The sequence below is a fragment of the Eschscholzia californica genome, unplaced genomic scaffold (genome assembly GCF_041429995.1).
Source record: "Eschscholzia californica isolate CP2 unplaced genomic scaffold, dmEscCali1.0.p SCAF_3, whole genome shotgun sequence".
Lineage (NCBI taxonomy): Eukaryota > Viridiplantae > Streptophyta > Magnoliopsida > Ranunculales > Papaveraceae > Eschscholzia > Eschscholzia californica.
In genome coordinates, this window is record NW_028238420.1 from 20473616 (window position 1) to 20489834 (window position 16219).

At 41.5% G+C, this 16219-nt stretch overlaps 1 protein-coding gene across 1 annotated transcript; it reads right to left on the reverse strand.

Moving 5' to 3' along the window:
• Positions 1–1027: 1027 nt before the first annotated feature.
• On the reverse strand, positions 1028–3660 carry LOC147548960 (uncharacterized). The gene is made up of 5 exons (XM_086670002.1): positions 2759–3660; positions 2563–2691; positions 2090–2259; positions 1718–1931; positions 1028–1626 (listed from the first exon to the last, which is right to left on the reverse strand). The coding sequence occupies exons 1-5, from the start codon at positions 3236–3238 to the stop codon at positions 1462–1464; spliced, it is 1158 nt and encodes a 385-aa protein (XP_086526128.1). The 5' UTR covers positions 3239–3660; the 3' UTR covers positions 1028–1461.
• Positions 3661–16219: the final 12559 nt, after the last annotated feature.

Below are 16219 nucleotides of genomic sequence, written 5' to 3' on the forward strand. Positions count from 1 at the left end.
CTCTTCCGGAGAGCACTATTAAAACCCCAAGGGGCCACACCCCTTACACCTAATTTTCTCCTTCTAAACACAAATTTGTTTTTTTTCTTTGAAAATGTGGGACAAAACATTTAGTTTGAAAGTTTCCGTTTCTATATTAGTAAGGAGGATGAAAGTGTTCTCTACTTTATTCTATAAAGTGTTGTAAGTACAAAATGTATTTTGTTTGTTTGTGGATAAAAATAGTTCCCTCCAAAAGGGACCAGTGTTTCGGGAAGATAAGCAAAGTTTCCGGAGCAATAAGTTTTGGGTGGAAACAAATTTTCTTTGTTTCTTCTAAACATCACCTTTTCAATTTTTTATTCTTTCTTTTTCTCCTCTTACCTTAACTAAAATTCCTGCGACCTCCACCAAATTCCACCATTAATGCCGGCGACCTCAACTAGTTCTCTCTTCTCTCTTCTTCTTCTTTCTTCTTTCCTCTCTCTTTTTTCTTCTCTCTCCCTCTCACAAAAATCCCGGCGAAGGGGATCTCCCTTCGCGAAAACTCGTCTGTCCAGACACCTTCGTCTGATTTCTAGACGAAGGAAGCGCACCTTCGTCTGGAAGCCAGACGAAGGTTTCCGGCGAAGGAAACCCCTTCGCCGGAACTACAACAAAAAAGAGAAAGAGAAGAAAAGAAGGGAGATCGAAAGAAGAGAAAGAGATAGAGAAGAAGAGATCGAAAGAAGAGAAAGAGATAGAGAAGAAGAGAGAGAGAGAAGAGAGAGAGAGAAGAGAGAGAGAGAAGAGAGAGAGAAATTCTGGTCGGCTAACTTTATTCCAGCGACTTGAGGGGGGAGGGAGTGTTTGGTTTGAGTTTTTTTGGGTTTGCACCGTCTTTCCCGGAAATATTTTTACTTTCCCCAAAACAGTGGCCCCAAAAGGTAAGCTCACTTTAGCTAATTTTTTAATTTCAACATAAAAACTAAATAGTATCATATTTTATTCAATGGACATCGACTAGGTGAGTATGTTCTAAGTATTTATGAAGCAATCAACGTAAATAAACCGTGAAAGAATATACATGCTTTACATTTCCATCGTCTCCGTATCTGAATGAATCAACATTAAAAACAGAACGATTCAATGAACTTCGTCAAATTTAAGAGATATTGTTTAATCGAAGACAGTTTCTTGTCTCTTTAAAAGGGAATCCAAACCTAGTAACCTGGCCCTTTTTTGCTTGTGCTCATTCTTATTAAACTGGGAGAAGAAAGGAACAATAAACTAGATACACGTAAAACAGAACAACATGAAAATTGCAATCTCTCTATCTCTCTCCGAATCAAACACGCATCCTTAATCTCTCTTCTTTCTGTCACTGAATCAAAATAGGCTCTGGGTCTTTTTGGTTTTCTAACCATTCAATATCGATGGCAACGCCACAAGAAGAATAACGTGTGGGAGGCTTTCCTCTAAATCCTTTAAACAGCTTCATACTTATAGCCTTAAACTGAGATCCATACCTTCTCTCGTTTCGCTTCTTTGATTATTCAATTTTGGTGTTAACCTATCAATCTGCTTTGATTGGAAGACGCTACATAGGTTCTGCTGATTATGCTGAACAATCTCTTTCGAACCGAGGAATGGGTCTCCATTATATACCTTCACAGTCGATCAAATCACAAAATCATCAAAATGAGTACTTGAATTCTAATCTCTAATGAAAAATTAAGTTTCTATTCTTCCAACTTACAGTAAAATTGGGAAGCATATTGAATTCAGGGAATTCTTGATGAGGAAGAACTGGAAATAAGAAGGGTTGCTTAGACTCAGAGTTTGTTGAATATGAACGGCTTGGGAGAGGGCCTAGGGTGAGAAAATTTCCATATTTTGTTTCTTCTTCTTTACTACTCCTTTTCGAGTTTCCCTCCGAAACATAAATGGAAGGTATATTTGATGCATCCTCACTGCGAAACAGAGCGTAAAAATAACATGAACTAACTAACACCGTAATGAAGAGAGTGAAAAAAAGAGAGCAGTGTTACAAAAGGCTACAAGTCATAGTTACCCTAGACCTAAACGAAACAACGACTTCAATCATAGATCTTCAAAGCACCAGGGTTACCTGAAATATGCACATTCTGTCTCCAAATTGAATCTAGAATCACCATTCGTACACAGAGACCATTCTTCAAGTCGGCATATTGGAGGGAGGAGTTGGGGAACTTTGTAGTTGAAGGAAGATTCAGGTGGGTAGTCTAGAGAGAAAGGCCACCGCCGTTTCATGCCAACCATCTATACTACATTTCAACAAAATCTACCTTTAAAAACACTACAAATGATAATACCCAATAACCATATGCAGTTCCAACATTCATAAGAATAGTCCCACATGGGTGAAAGACGATCAAGCATCCAAGAATATAATGTGTAGTCCTCTCCACTCATTATCAATTGCTAATGAGTTGGATGACCACAAACTTAAGCTAAGTCCGTCTCTCTCTTCACAGTAGAGATCTGGTTTTGAGTTGGATTACCACAAACTTGAGAATTACTTTCTCTCTCTCCAAAATGGAGTTTTAAATCAAATGATAATACCTTATCTTCCTCTATGCAAATAGGAGGTTTAGAGTAATTGCTGTAATTTCTTTGGATTGAAGGGAGCTCTATCTGAAAATTAAGTCCAGATGATGAGGATGATGATGATGATAAAGTTGAGATATTCCCCTGCAAAATCCTCATATTGTTAACTATTTTCAGTTCAATCTATACAAATTTGAAACAACTTGCTTACCAATGGAGAGGGTGATTGCTGCTCTCCACTCTCTGTCTTCCACGAATCCCATGTTCGGTTAAACCTATAATCAAACTTTGGGATTTCTACTGCAAGATCATAAGAAGTTTTATTGGTGGAAGAATAACCAGAGACACCATTTTCACCACTACCTTGTGGTGGGTACCCATAAATACTGTTTGTTCCAAGAGATGGTGGAGGAGGCGGTGGTGGTGGAGATGGGATGAAGAGATCAAAATTTGAGAAGGGTATTGAAGATGGTGATTCTGAGAAGGAACTTGATGAAGATAAATCTGTTGGAATAGAAGGTGTGACAAAGGAGATTGAACAAGATTGTTGTGGTAAAGGAAGAAAAACTGAAGAAATTCTATCATGTTGTTCTTCTAATCTGATTTTCTCAAGTTGAGCAACTCCAAGTCCTCTTTGTGGGATTCTTTTATGTTTCATTTTTCTAGACAATCTACTCTCTTCTTGCACCATTTCTTCTTCTCATCCATCTAACACCATAACAACCCAAAGACAAAACAGAGTACCAACCAACAGATACCTAGAATGATATAAATCAGTAAAATTAATTCAAAACCCAAATCAGAAACTTCAATTTGATCAATACCCAAATCTACAATTCTGGAAATGCTTTAAAGAGAGAGAGAGAAGTTAAAATCACGCAGGTTTTGGAGGGAAAATAGGCAAGTTTTAAGAAAATCTAAAAAGTCGACCCAAGTTTTTAGCAAAATTTATAGACAGAGAAGAAACAGCTAGTATCTCATAGCTCCAGATCTTACTCTTCTTATTTTTTTTCAATTTGTGTAAGTAACAAAACCACACAAAATCTAAGCTTTCACGTATCTCTCTCTCTCCATCAAAATTTTCGCCCAAATTCTCTTTCTCCTCTCAAGACCGCCTCCTTCTTTTATCTCGAACTCAAAAACCAACACTTGTAAAGGAGGTTTTTTTTGGGTGCTTCTAAAGGCACTGAGCCAAAAGGCTGTTAGCACCAGGCCCAACCACTCTTTTCTCTATTAGCACCGTCCAACTATGTAGACACCGGTCAAGTGGAGTTAACCCTAACCCCTCCATCCATCTCTTGCTATACATCAGGCTTTTTTTTTTCATGAATGAATTACAGTCGGAAGTTCTCTATCTAAAAATGAAGAAAAAAATGACGAGATTTACTTAAATTTGAAGCAGATGATCTATTTTAAGAATATGAACTATTGAGCATACAAATCCATAAAATGAGTTTGATTTCATAATATAATGAGATTTTTTTTATCATCAAAGATATTGAATCAAAAGTCGTCGTTTCTATTGGAACCAAATTTTCAACAATAACTGAACTAATTGAAGCATCTAGAAATTAAACAAAACCTAAACTATAATGTTTTTAACTTAGAAATCATCAATGCTGCGAAGTTAAATTCTAAATCTAGAGCTTAAATAACAAGAGTAAACTAAAAAAAGAACGATTCAATTTGAAAGATCGTGAACTTGAACAGTTATCAAAATCACCTCGGAATCTCAATCCCAAAAGAAGTGAAAATTTCATTTTCTCCATGACAACTAAACAGAAGCATCTTCACTTTGGGATGGCAGAGCTGGACGAAAACCGACGGGAAGAGTAGCAGCAGGATCAGCAGCAGAATCTCCAATTGCTTCAGCTGCTGCTGATGAGGATGAAGAAGATGCTACAAGCTCCTCGATTCTCATGCAGACATTTCTCTTCATATTCAGCAGTCTGTTCCTAAGTTTTTGTATTTCTTCGAACGATAGTTCATTAACATTTATGTCTTCCCGCCAAAACTTACTACTAGTATCTTCACACCAACACTTTTTTCATCATCATCTGGTTTCTTCTTCTTGTTCTTGTTTTCTTCTTCTTCTTCTTCTTCTTCTTGAACACCATTTAAGTAACTATCAAGTACTGAGTCCACATAATCATGGCCGAAAGTATGCACCTCGCCAGAATCATTATCGAAAGTAACTATTGCAATCTTAGCATCACATTCGACGCAAAGTTCAGCAGCTTCCTTGAAAAGACTCTTACGTTTCTTCGAGATCATCTCCCTCTCTCTTGTTTTGGGAGAAGATGGAAGAAACAAACGACCGTCAACGTCACCCACATTAAAAAAACCGGTGCTTATAGAGAACTCATTGACCCGAGTCAATAAAGTTTCCGGATGCTAACAGCTTTTTGGCCTGGTGCCTTTAGAAGCACCTTTTTTTTTCTTCTCCTAATTCTTTCTTTATCTAGTAGTATTTATTTGTGTAATGGTCCCACATTGCTCACAAGAGTGTCCAGAGACTGGGCAATAGGTGTACGCTCAAGCTTAATAAGTACCGAGGCTTTTTGGGGGAGCTCTTGGCTCGCCACGAACAAAACCTCCTACCACCTGTGCGAGGTGGTGGACAAAGGGAGGACAATATCGTTGTGGGGGTCCACGATGTCATTGCGTACTCAGATTGGTAGGGCGAATTGTGTGTCGTCGCCCATGGCAAGGCCTTTTGGGGGGACTCATGGAGTCTTCGCCAAGAACAAAACCCTCTACCCGTGTGTGGTGCAAAAAGGAGGGACAATATCGTTAACTACCTGGAGGCTTGGGGCGTCACAAGTGGTATCAGAGCCGAGGACGGCTCTTCGCTGAGGGTGGGGGATTGTAATAGTCCCACATTGCTCACAAGAGTGTCCAGAGACTGGACTATAGGTGTACGCTCAAGCTTAGTAAGTACCGAGGCCTTTTGGGTAGGCTTGGGGCCTTCGCCAAGAACAAAACCCCGTACCTGTGTGAGGTGGTTAAAGAGGGGACAATATCGATAATTGCTAAGGCTTGGGGCGTTACAATTTGTCACTCACATTTGGGTCTACCTGGCTAGCACCCCAAACTCCTCAACTTAACTAATTATTCATAAATTTTTTCAAAGAAAAATTGTCGGAACTCAATTTTTCTTCAAAAACTCTCTAGAAAGTTATGAAATTCTTGTGTGACTTTACATACGAAGACCAGCACTTGAAGACATGGAAAGGGTTGGGTTGTGTAACCAATCTAATGGGACAAACACATGCATTCCATATCATTAATAACTAAGAGCATTATTATAATGAAATTGCGAAATAATAACTTGAACTAGTATCCATGTCTTGTCTTCGTGACTGTTTCTTCCCATTTTGCTAATTTATCTACCTGTTTGTGGTAATTCTTTCATCATCTGCTTTATCTTTGTGATTGTTGATATGGCTTGCCATCGTTTGTTTTTTTTTTGGATCCTGTAAGTGATTAATGATATTCATGTTGTCACTTTCGATAATAATATATTTGTACTCCTTTTCTGCCGCCCAATTTATGCTCCATAATTTAATTTTTTCTTCACTTTCTTCGATTTTTCTTGCCCCGAGCTTGATTTTTTTGTGCAATAAATATAACATGGTCATCATAAGTGATAATTCCAACCCATATGTTTTCATTACAATTAGTAAAAGAGGCATCTATATTCATTTTGACATACTGACATGGAGGATGAGGCCATTCATGCTGTTTGGTTTTACAACTGAGTTTAGGTATATTTTGCCTGATTGACGGAAATACTAGAATTTGTTCTAACACTTGGTTGGGATCGATAATTGTTTGCTTGAAACATCTGTCACATCTGAATTTCCAGATGAACCATAAAATTGTAGTAAAGTTAGTCCCCATTTCACTGTTATGTTCATAAATGAGTCTATCTATGAAATAATCCAATTAGAAATCGAATCTATGTTGCTAGAGTTGATATTGAAATAAAATCACATCCTTTTCGCAAATGGTCAGTGAAATAAAGCATGTTCCATTGTTTCAATACTAATGTACGAAGGACAAAAAAACTAATTATTAATATACTTACCTATTCTATGTTTGACTGGGAGGTGCATCACTTCCACATTCAATATCGTTTTGTTGTGAATAATGTTGATATTCCAAATAAAATATATAGACAGATGTAATGGCCAAAAATCGTATTAGGCCCAGTTCGCCTAAATGCCGCCTAGGCCCAACTTAATTTGCATTAACATCACTTGGGTCCATCCCACTTGCCTACTGGTTGGACACTCTCCAACGTGGAATTAGATCCATTAGAAATCTAAACGGCTCTAAGCCCTTGTGAGCGTCCATCTAGACGAACAATAACCCATTAAAAGTAACAATACTCCAAGCACCCCTTGGTCGCCCTCAACCGAGCCTGCCGGTTGCCGAGTCAACCTCAACTCCGGAGACCTCGTCACGTATTCATTTGACGAAGTCACTCTAAAACCCCACGTCGCCTTAAGTACCTTTAGGCGATCTCAGACTACGAAGAGTCTAAAGTCGAGGCGGCGTAATCGTACGGTCAAATTGCTCTAGGCGACAGATCGACGACTAGAACGAGTCTCCCTTAGGGTTCAGAGTCACCCTCAACCCCAAGTATTTCGGATTTGATAGACTCCACGAGTCCATCAACCGCCTATAAATAGAAGGAGACTCGGACTCCAAAGGCATCAAATACCGACTAGAAAACTACTGAACACTCTCCTCTCTCTCATCTTTAGTATCTTCAGTGCTCTAGACGACGATAATCGACATTCGAATTCCAGAAGACTTGAAGGGTAATCTTCTAGGGGATTACTCTAGACGACGATATTATATCTTCAAGCTCCATCACTCTCGAAGTCCTTCTACAGTCCTTGTTACCTCCCACTTCTCCATTATCCAGAATCTCCGATCGAGACGACCTCTCGACCTGCTCTAGGAGATCAATCCGACCAACTATCCCGTAGAGTCGAAGCTCCGGCCACTCTATGAGTCTAGCCATCCTCCGACGATACAACACGGTGACACCCTCAGCATTCAATCGATTTATATTTATTTCACTTATAGTTTGCTGACTTGACCGTCAGAGTGCCCTTGGCAAGACACCATCCCGGTGTCCCCAAGACTTCACGGTTTCTGCTCGTTTTTGTCTGTCTACAGGTCCAACCAGAACTTCATCCGTCTCGAGGTCTAGAGCCCAAGTTGTCGGTGGCCCACCAATCGACGATCTATTAATTGTGTGATTTTCCACCGTCCATAGTTTGGCGCCCACCGTGGGGCCCCTTCAACTAACATCTCAGACGACCTCATCAATGGAAGAAGGAGTGGTAGCCTCACCAAACGATGTCTCGACCCAGATCGCCGAACTCACAGCTCAGATGCGAGAAAACTCCCAAAAGTTTAAAGCCTTGGAGGAGGAGAATGCTCTGGTTCGAGCAGAAAACTAACTACTTCAAGAAAAAGTTACTGAACTCGCCATGGTGTATCCAACATGACTTAGGTTTCGAACTCCAGTCAACCCGATGCAATCCTTGGTGACCCCTGAAGTAGGAAACTCCTCCAGCCAACCAACCGTCCAGTCTGGCACCATTGGCGTCTCGATTTTGGAATCCAGTGACTAATACTATGACTCCGACAACGACGTTATTACCATCTTTCAAAAGCTCAGCTCAAACCAATCAACAATCGCAGTCGATGACTGCCCCTCTTTTCTCATCCTTATTTACCATTCCTACTTTACTACCTACTAGTGTACCCTTTAGTCTGTTGACTGATGGTCTGAACTCTGGCTTTGCAGGAACCCCCTTGGAGCAGGCGATGGCTAAAAAATTGGCGGAGATGGAGGCTCTGATCACTCGCATTCCAGGAGTCCCCCCCTTAGAAAGAGTCTACCATAGAGTTATACAGACTCCCCTTTCGTCGACGCCATCGCCTTAGTGGAGTGGCCGAAGAAATTTTCATTCCCAAGTATGATACTGTATGATGGCACCTCAGATTTAGACGACCATATTGCATCCTACAAGCAAAGGATGTTCACTGCAGCCATACCCAGGGACCTTAGAGAGGCTTGCATGGGCAAAAGCTTCGGGTCGAGCCTCATTGGTCCAGCTCTCCAGTGGTATACCAACCTACCGAACGACTCCATCGCCTCATTCTCCCAGCTGACAGACACGTTCGTTGAACAGTTCGCGAGTAGTAAGAAGTTAGAGAAGCTCTCTAGAGACCTTTACCGACTTAGCCAGAGGCGAGGTGAACCACTTAGAGATTTTGTAGGGAGGTTCAACAGAGAGAAAGTCTCGATCCCCTATTGTAACCAAGAGACGGCAGTGGATGTATTTCGAAAAGGATTACTAATGCACCCGATAAGGTTGCAAACCCAAGCGGAAGTATCAAGTAGTAATCCGGCAAAGCCGGGATCGATCCAAGGATAGGAATGTAGCTTGGATATCAAATAATCTTGTTCTTCGGTTTAGATATCAAAGGCTTATTTAGACAAAAGCAAGAAATAAACGAAGATAATGAGAGGTTTTTCAATGCATAAGCAATAAGAGAATAAAACAAGTAAAACAAACTAAATTATCAAATGTAAACGGGCGAGATAGATTCGAGAGAAGAGTCGAAGGAATAAGAGTCGGGAAGCAACAAAAGTCGGGAGACATATAAGTGAGCGATGTATCGAATTCCGGAATCCATGATAATAAACCTATAACTATGTACGGTCCAATTGAATGGATTGATGTAAAATCTAGTCTCGATTCCTAAGGTGGACGTTCTTAAGCACTACGTATGTCCGGAGATAATACTTAGTCAAACAAACTTCCTAAATGATTAAAACCGAATCATCGAAATGTCGTCTAGTCGCCTAACTATGTGAAGTGCATGACAAGACACATGAAATTTGAATCTAGACTACGATCGATATCGATCACTTTGCCGAATCGATTAACTATGCGAAGTACTTGATAAGACACATGAAAAACGATTGAAACAAGTAATCAAAATAAGAGAACATCAATTTATTATCAAAACATTAAATCATATCAAACATAATCACAAATTCATCACATTTCATCCATATAATCGACACACTTGATTTAGCTAAACATGGTGATATCAAATCAAACCATATGGGAAGCTAGCCAAGGATGAGAGGGGAACAAAAGCCCTAAAGTTTCGGATCAAGAAAGTTGCCGGAAAACTCATAAAAGTCCGGCCAAAGAAAAAGAAATTCCGGCCAAGATCCGGCCAAGATCCGGCCAAATGAGCTGTCCCTAGCTATGTGGGCATGTCCCTTGACCGTTCCGAGCTGCAGCCCGAGCGAGAGGATGCCGTACCTAGCAGTCCGAGCTGCAGGTTCGCTGGAGCAGCTGCTGGTCGCATCCACAGCAGCTGCTCCCGTGGACGCGTCCCGTGCTCCTGTACACGTTTCGTGAATGCGTCCAGTCGCTGTTGCTGCTACTACTGCTCTTGTGCGCGTCCCTTCTTGCAGCTGATCCGAGCTGCTATACATGGCCGAGCTTGCTGCCATCCCGAGCTCGTGTGGTGCCGGCCTTGCTTGGCCGGCCTAGCTTGACCGGCCAAGCTAAGGCCGGCTACCCCTTCTTCTCTCTCTTGACCTCTCTTTCAAGTTTCTCTTTTAGTGATGAAGAACCCTCAAGAACAAACCCTAGCCTCTTTCTCTCTCCCTTCCTTGGTGCTTGGTGAAGAAGATGATGAATAGTGTTTAACTTGAATAAAAGCCCTAGACTTAGTCAAGTTGACTAAGTCTTTAGACTACTTCAAACTCTTGACTTTGTCCATCATTAAAGACTCTTGACTTGGACCAAAAAGGGTGCCCATAGAATCTCTATTGTTCTCTTCCTCTTTGGGCTCTTGGATTGGGCTTCTTTCTAAAGCAAGGGAGTGCCTTCATCTTGTCTCTACATTTAGAACCAAGGGAGTGCCTTCATAGAATCCTTGTTTCAAGACCGAACCTCGGCTTCTTTCATTCACAACTTTTCCGTCCGAACTCCGAATCGACTTCCGTTTTCACCGTCGGATTCGTCATTGACCTCACTTGTTGTTTGACTTCTGATATTGACCAAAATGACCAAAATACCCCTGGTGCTCTTTTCTTCCCTTTTGCCGCATAAGATGAAAATGTGATAATTCGCTCTCTTTATTCCGAATTATACGCCAAACCCCAAATAAACTACCTAGCAATGAAAACACATAAATAATTAGAAATAAAACTCGAAACGAACTAACTCATCAAAGTTAAGTGACCTAAATGTGGCATTTTCACGCCACATCAATTACTTCCAGACAGCGAACGCTACAAAGAACCCACCAAGTTCAACTGCACCACCATGGAGGATGTCCTTGCTCGAGCTTGGGTAGAGATCCGTTGGGAAGAAGACGAGTACCATCGAATCCGACACTACCTTAGCGACGAGCGATCCCGAGAACGTCGCTTGAGACGAACAGATCGTAGGTCAGATGGTAGACACTTAGAGCCCTACACTGCCTCAAGGCGACCTCAATCCCGAGAGGACAGAAAACCACTTGATCCACCAGGTCTAATTGACGAACGGACCAGTTCGCATTAGAGTTCCAGACTACAACATGAACATCGAACCATCTGAGTAGTAAGGCAAGGTGGACAAACTACAACTCGAAGATGAACTCAACATTAATAAGAGTTGGAATGCAGCACATCTAAAGTTGTACCATTTCTAAACTCTAAACTGTTTTTATTACATTTCATCTTGAATAAACTTACTGACTTAAGCATCGGAGAGTCGGTGGCGAACTTTTTTTTAACTACATTTCATCTTGAATAAACTTACTGACTTAAGCATCGGAGAGTCGGTGGTACGCCACCGACCAACCCTCTAGCTCGATTTTTTGCAAGTTAGAGCATCTTACCCAGAGAAACAGACGTCTCGCCAGAGGTGTATCTCTAACCTTCTAAAATTCTACCTCAAAAGTTTACACTGTCTTAAAAACTCTACTGAATAACTTTTGTACTGGAGGGTCGATGGTTCCACCATCAACCTCCCCTCTTACCCAATCGCAGAGCGACTAAACACAACCGGGGGACAAGCATGGCTGGAAAAAAACACCTCCATCATCCACCAGCTTTAGTCGACTCGAAAGATAACAGTCTGGAAAAGTTGATTCAATTTCTAGACCAAAAGGCGTGAAACATTCTCCACCTTCAGTCAGGGGCACAAGAACTGCCAATGACCCCCCTAGAAGCACGAACAAACCAAACCATTCTCGAGTCTTGCACAATCCTAGACTCCATACAAGGTTAAGCAACGTTCTTCTCAACTTCCATACGCGCAACTGAAATTATTGAATGTTTTCACCCCTTACTTTTATCCTTTCATTCATTGATAGGACATTACTGATTTGGGCGTCGGAGGGTCGATGGCGCTGCCATTGACCATCATTTTTATGTGTGCAGGTCGGCATAAGCTCATGGACAAGCAGGAGAAGCACAACCTTCACCCATCCACTGAAGCTAACCGACCGATATTCAGCCTAAGCCCAGAAAACTATGTTTTCACACTTAGGCTGGGGGGATAAATGGTGCCTAAAATGCAAGCTTGAACTCCCTAATAGCCAGAGGGAGACTAGAGTTATAACCTCAAACTTCAGAAGAAGAACATAAGACTTCGACGAAAGACCAAAACTTTCTAGAAGTTTACTGTCGCTTCAACAAAGCAGCAAGGTTCACGCTCAAACTCCAGCTGGCCTAACAGGGACAAACGATGCATCGAAATACAAGTTGAACTTCCTGTATAGGCACACAGAAGAAGAACATAAAACTTTAGAAGAAGAACATAAAACTTCGACGAAAACACAACAATTTCTAGAAGCTTACTGTCACTTCAACGAAGCAGCGTGGTTCACACTCGAGCTCTAAGTGGTCTGACAGGGAGTACTACCACATTATACACCTTCTTACACCCCAATTTCAGCCACACAATACACAAAACGCCACTTATCTCCCTTCCTCTATTAATATTTTGTAACTCTTTCTACACATTGTAGTTTACGCGGGTCGAGACGTCTTCCAGACTCATCCCAATCTAAGGAAGGTTCGAGATAGTCACATCATGGGGAATATAAACACTTCGGGTGTTACCTTAAGAGAAGGAATGCTCGAGACCTCGAAGTCATCAAAACAATACAACGACTTTGGGACCGCACTTTCTTCCAGAAAGAATGCTACCTCGAGCTTCACGTGAAAAAATGATGCCTCTAGGCTTTTGACTCTTAAAGTCAACTATGGTGCCGAAAGCCTGCCATCACAAATAGCCTTATTCAAGAATGGTATCTCCAGGTCCAAAGAAGTAAACGACAAAGGGGCTTCAAAGGTCAACTTAAAAACGTGCACCTCAAAATTAAGGCGAATAGGCACGAGACGACAAACCTCAACTCTAAACTACTTGCTTGTAATATTTTCTTACTCAACATGTTCAAACTATGTAACATAAAGCATGAATTTCTTTACCATCCTTTCAAATGTTCAAGAGTTTAACACTACACTTCTATTAAAAGTCCCATGGGCGTCCAAAGTCATACATGCTTCGAAGGCGTTCAATACCTATCTAGAATATGAAACAACGTAAAAGCCCCATGGGCCCTTTGCCAAACTCTCTAGAGTGTCAACTCTCTTTCTACATCACATTATGTACGAAACCCTTTCTCGTAATTCTCCATTACCTTGACTCGAACACACAATCTAGCAGAGTTCCCCATCTCAACGAGGTCTGCCTCACATGTGTTATGCTCTGCCTTGAACCCTTCATAAGCAACCTTCAACTCGTCGAGTAGCTTGCCATCGACTCAACGAATTACTCCTTATAGTCAGAGGGGACCTTCTGAGCATGAATTTTTTTAGATACAATCCACACCAAACAAAGAGGTATGTCAATCACCCACATGAGGCGACATTTGTGAAGTCTAAAGCTTCAACAGTATTTCCACTTCACTCAAATGGATCGAGCCGACACTAAGTCTATCTAGATTTTGTTGCGAACTCCATTAAAATTGGAGGTTATAATTACGGAGGATACGATCATTTCAAGTCTACAAGTGTGACAAGTAAAAGCTTTGGTAGGTCTGGTTGACATATGTGAAGTCTAAAGATTTAGAAATGGCACCATTCCACTCAAATGGAGCGAGCCGATACTTAGTCCACCTAGACTATTTTGGGCAACTCCATGATCAAAATTCTACCAACTTCAAAACATGGATTTCGACAAGTGTACTTACTACCCCAGAGAAAAGGTATGTGTTCCACATATACCCACAAGTACATATATACACCCACATATGTATATAAATATTTACCCACACATGTATATATATACATTAACACATGTACACACTTTAAAGAAAAAAAATGGGAATAAACCCCCAGACTGCCTAACGACAGTTTAGACTCTTCCTCCAGACCGCCTAAAGGCAGTCTGGAGGAAATCAACCCCAAACCGCCCATAAGGGCAGAAAAAAGGTATGTGTTTCACACATTGGTCGAGACCTTTGAAAATAAATGTGCCGCATAGTTGTTGAGACCCCCCCACAAAAAACATGTGTTGTCTACATGATTATATGTCACTTGAATAAATATATATATCTATGCACACATATGTATATATATATATATATACACATATACACATATACACACATTAAAAAAAAAAAAAAAAAAAAAACGAGGTAGATTCCCAAATTGCCAGTTTGGAGAAAATCACCAAACTGCCTAACGGCGGTTTGGAGATACCCTCCAAACTAGCCAAAGGCAGTTTGGAGAATCCTACCTCCAAACTAGCCAAAGGCAGTTTAGAGAATCCTACCTCCAACCTGCCTTTGGACGGTCTGGAGGGGTTTTCCCCCAAACTGCCTTTGGCCGGTTTGGAGGGTTTTCCCTCTTCTAGATTGCCTAAAGGCAGCTTCGAGCCCCCGAGACTGCCCAAAGGCAACTTGGGGATATCTCCTCCAAATTGCCTTTAAGGCACGATTAGACGGGTCTTTCTCCAAACTACCTTCGACCAATCTAGAGATTTTCTTTTTCGATTTGGAAATCTTTCTCCTAGCTCGAAAATGTTATTTTAGACTTCTCATTTTAGATACCCAGATAGTGGTCTCGAGTTATCTGGCAAACAATCAAGATCTCTAGGTCGACGAAGTAACGGTTGGACTTAGTCGAACTATGACTCCAGTACGACACTAGACACAGGTGGTTCCTCAACGCTACCAACCTATTCTCTAAGTGAGCAACTCACTAACTTAGAGAGTGGGGGACAAACTGTAATGGGCAAAAATCGTATTAGGCCCAGTTCGCCTAATTGCCGCCTAGGCCCAGCCTAATTTGCATTAACATCACTTGGGTCCATCCCACTTGCCTATTGGTTGGACACTCTCCAACGTGGAATTAGATCCATTAGAAATCTAAACGGCTCTAAGCCCTTGTGCGCGTCCATCTAGACGAACAATAACCCATTAAAAGTAACAATACTTCAAGCATCCCTTGGTCGCCCTCAACCGAGCCTGCCGGTTGCCGAGTCAACCTCAACTCCGGAGACTTCGCCACGTATTCATTTGACGAAGTCACTCTAAAACCCCACGTCGCCTTAAGTACCTTTAGGCGATCTCAGACTATGAAGAGTCTAAAGTCGAGGCGGCGTAATCGTACGGTCAAATTGCTCTAGGCGACAGATCGACGACTAGAACGAGTCTCTCTTAGGGTTTAGAGTCACCCTCAACCCCAAGTATTTCGGATCTGATAGACTCCACGAGTCCATCAGCCGCCTATAAATAGAAGGAGGACTCGGACTCCAAAGGCATCAAATACCGACTAGAAAACTGCTGAACACTTTTTTCTCTCTCATCTTTAGTATCTTCAGTGCTCTAGACGACGATAATCGCCATTCGAATTCCAGAAGACTTGAAGGGTAATCTTCTAGGGGATTACTCTAGACGACGATATTATATCTTCAAGCTCCATCACTCTCGAAGTCCTTATACAGTCTTTGTTACCTCCCACTTCTCCATTATCCAGAATCTCCGATCGAGACGACCTCTCGACCTGCTCTAGGAGATCAATCCGACCAACTATCCCGTAGAGTCGAAGCTCCGGCCACTCTACGAGTCTAGCCATCCTCCGACGATACAACACGGTGACACCCTCAACATTCAATCGATTTATATTTATTTCACTTATAGTTTGCTGACTTGACCGCCGGAGTGCCCTTGGCAAGACACCATCCCGGTGTCCCCAAGACTTCACGGTTTCTGCTCGTTTTTGTCTGTCTACAGGTCCAACCAGAACTTCATCCGTCTCGAGGTGTAGAGCCCAAGTTATCGGTGGCCCACCAATCGCCGATCTATTAATTGTGTGATTTTCTACCGTCCACAACAGAGAAGAAATAACTAGCATCTCACAACTCCAAATCTTACTCTTTTTATTTTGTCAATTTGTTTAAGTAACAAAATCAAACAAAATCTAAGATTTCACGTATCTCTCTCCATCAAAATTTTCCCCCGAATTCTCTCTTTCCCCGGAAGACCGATTCTTTCTCCCTCTCTATCTGGAATTCAAAAACAAACACATTTTAAAATCAATTTTTTTTTCTCGTAATTC